General features: G+C 32.3%; 1 protein-coding gene across 1 annotated transcript; it reads left to right on the top strand.

Moving 5' to 3' along the window:
* On the top strand, positions 1-529 carry LOC130994236 (uncharacterized). Its single transcript, XM_057919274.1, has 2 exons — positions 1-254; positions 337-529. The coding sequence occupies exons 1-2, from the start codon at positions 1-3 to the stop codon at positions 527-529; spliced, it is 447 nt and encodes a 148-aa protein (XP_057775257.1).
* Positions 530-3,210: the final 2,681 nt, after the last annotated feature.

Consider the following 3,210-nt stretch of genomic DNA (forward strand, 5'->3'; position numbering starts at 1 on the left):
ATGGAGAAACGGTTTGATACACGACGAGCAGAAGTTGCATCTAGGTCACATGAGTTGATTGAGCAGGTGGCATCAAAGTTGCAAGTGGCTATTGAAGTGGGTCGACAATTGCTTGTTCGAGGGACGACGACACATATGTTTAGTGTTGAAGATGATCATGCATTCTGCATTGTTGATCTTGAAAATCGAACTTGTGATTGTGCTCAGTTCGATCTGGACGAGATTCTATGTCGTCATGCATGTGCCGTTATTAGGTATGTTGTGTGTGAATATTTTAGCTTATAATAATTGTATCTAATATTTGGTATTATAATGTGTTATTATTTCTTTTATTAGGCGTGCAGGTTTACAAGTCACTGACTTTGAAGGTAAATATTTCAAACAGCCCATATTGTTGGCCACTTACATGCCTCCTATTGTGTCCGTGCCGCATCCTATGTATTGGAATGTGCCAGATGAGATATCTGCATATGTTGTGACGGCCCCGAATATCACACGTCACACAATTCCCATATCCTACAAGCTATAATGTAGCGATATTTGTCTACATCCCCAGTGGTTTTCAAATGGTCCCGTTTTGGTTTTCCACATATCAACCGGTCTAAGTAAGCACATGAAAACACACCACAACTGATGACGTCCTGTTGGCAGAATTGCTGGTTGATCGGCATCATCACATAGTTTGGCCGGTGGAGTGCTCCTTAATTTTCGAGGGTTTGGTGTGTTTGTATAGAGTGCACGGTGGGTTTAACACGACTTTCAAGGGTTTGGAGAAGAACGTTCAAGATTTGAATAAGAACGTTCAAGATTTGAAGAAGATTTGTTGAAGATTTGGAGAAGAAAAATTGTGTTCGATTTGTTCAAGTGTTGGAGATACACGGCTGCTATGGGTTGCTAGGGTTAGGGTCGTGTAAAAGAGAGAGAAAGAGAGAATAAGAACAAGATAAGACAAAAATTGAATAATTTCAAAGTGATAGAAGATTCTTTGACCACTTTTTTTTTGAAACTGTCGTCCTTTTCCACTCCTTTTGGGAACTGCCAAATATTTAAAAAAAAAGAGAGGAGAGACGGATTTTATGTATTATTATTTAATACTCCCTCCGTCCCAGCTGAAATGTCCTATTTTCCTTTTTGGGTTGTCCCACTTGAAATGTCCTGTTTCCTTTTTTGACAATACACTCTCTCTCTATACTTAATATTTAAATAATTTCCACCAATCCACTTTATCTACTTTATACACATTTCTTAATCTCTGTGCCGAAAAGAAACAAGACATTTCAGCTGGGACGGAGGGAGTACTAAATATAAGTCAAAATTTGATGTGGGACCATTAGGGATATATTTGACATTTTACAAAAAATGTGCTACTAAACTTATACTTTTATCAATCTTGATAAAAAACTTATTTATTTTATCAAATGTGCTACATGTAAATTTCGGCCTTAGTAAAATGTAGCGCTGTTTTTTTTATAGAGAATTAAAATCTAGTTTGTTGGTAGACTTATTTTCTAGAAAATTATGAAATTATATTTTCACATTTAATTATAGTTTGATATATTCACTTACATTTTGAACTCTAAACGTGTTTCAAATATTACACACTTCGATGTCTATTTAATCCTTTTAAGATTATGGCGACGAAGTATATTCTGGTTGTAATATGTTTTTCTCCAACTAGTATGTCTATGGTTCGAGTCACTTAAAAGTGACTGTGTTTTCATTTTTTTGGTTGATAATAAGTTTTTTATTTTGTTAAAAAAAAAAAAGCTCCTCCTAAATTTATTTTAATGGTAATAAAATGTAATTCCTCCGTTCCATTGACAGAGTGCAATGGAGCTTTATAGTTACGAATTATGTGAATTACAAGGGGAATTGAATATAACATATACAAACTAATTATGTTAAACGTACCCTTTGTTCTTTTTTATTTTTTGAGGAAATTGGTAGTGTCAATTAAAGTTAATATGAGCATTTTCTTCGAGAAGAGACATGAAACATCATATTGTTTGATTCTCTTCAACCACCACCACCACCACTTAGACCACCACCACCACCACCACCACTTAGAAGGGTCTATTTTCGGTTGTCATCACACTTAAATACATATAGTTAATAGTTAATGGGGAAAAATGATATACCCTTTTGAAAGACAAAACTTATGTAACTCCCCGAATTTTTATAAAATAATATTAAATTATTTTTTAGAATATTTCAATGAAATTGGGATTTATTTGAACCTAAAATGAATTAAATTGATAATCAAGAAAATGCATGATTTTTAGTTAATAAATGGAATTTTCACTTATCATAATTCTCAATTTTCTTCATCTTTATAATTATTTTGAAGGGTTTTCAAATAGTTACTGAAAGAATTTTGAGTGAATAATTTCAAAAGTAAAATAATACATATAACATATATATATATATATATATATATATATATACACACACACACACGTTCCTACCTAACATATATATACATAAATAAATAGATAAAATAAAAGAAAATGGATGGATGGAGAAATGATACGTGGATGACTATTAAATAACTAACTAAGCAAACCTATACCTAGTCTAAAACAATGACTATAAATAGAGGAATTGTGGCAGTGAATATGGAAAGAATAACTGTTTCTAAAAGTTTTGATCAAAGATAAGCTTACAGTGGAGATTAATTGGTAATCAAATCACAGTTCATTAACGAGAAGCATATCAAGATTAAGGTTGGTTATATATATATATATATATATATATATATATATATATATATATAGGCCAAGGTTTAATGAAGAAGGCCTAAATGTAAGAAAGAAGAGAGAAGTAATCTCATCCGTTGATCTTATCTAATCTAACGGACATGATTTGTTCACGCCATGTTCAACGGATTTTTTCGTTGAACATATGGGGGGTCGAAACCCAGAACCCCCAAAAATATTGTATATGTTCACGAATGTTCAACGAAAAAATCCGTTGAACATGGCGTGAACAAATCATGTCCGTTAGATTAGATAAGATCAACGGATGAGATTACTTCTCTCTTCTTTCTTACATTTAGGTCTTTTTCATTGAACCTAACCCTATATATATATATATATATATATATATATATATATATTCAAACTATACTTGAGTTATTAAGCTCTCATGATGAAATTAAGGTTTTATAGAAAGAAAAAAGATTAAAAAACCCGTGAAGGCACAAGAGAGCAG

This window comes from Salvia miltiorrhiza, chromosome 7 (assembly GCF_028751815.1).
Source record: "Salvia miltiorrhiza cultivar Shanhuang (shh) chromosome 7, IMPLAD_Smil_shh, whole genome shotgun sequence".
Taxonomy (NCBI): Eukaryota; Viridiplantae; Streptophyta; class Magnoliopsida; order Lamiales; family Lamiaceae; genus Salvia; species Salvia miltiorrhiza.

Bases quoted from the DNA above. Each gene is read 5' to 3' on its own strand.
- LOC130994236 (XM_057919274.1), top strand. From the start codon at position 1: ATGGAGAAACGGTTTGATACACGACGAGCAGAAGTTGCATCTAGGTCA. The intron at 255-336 runs GTATGTTGTGTG...TTCTTTTATTAG, and splicing joins CATGCATGTGCCGTTATTAG to GCGTGCAGGTTTACAAGTCA.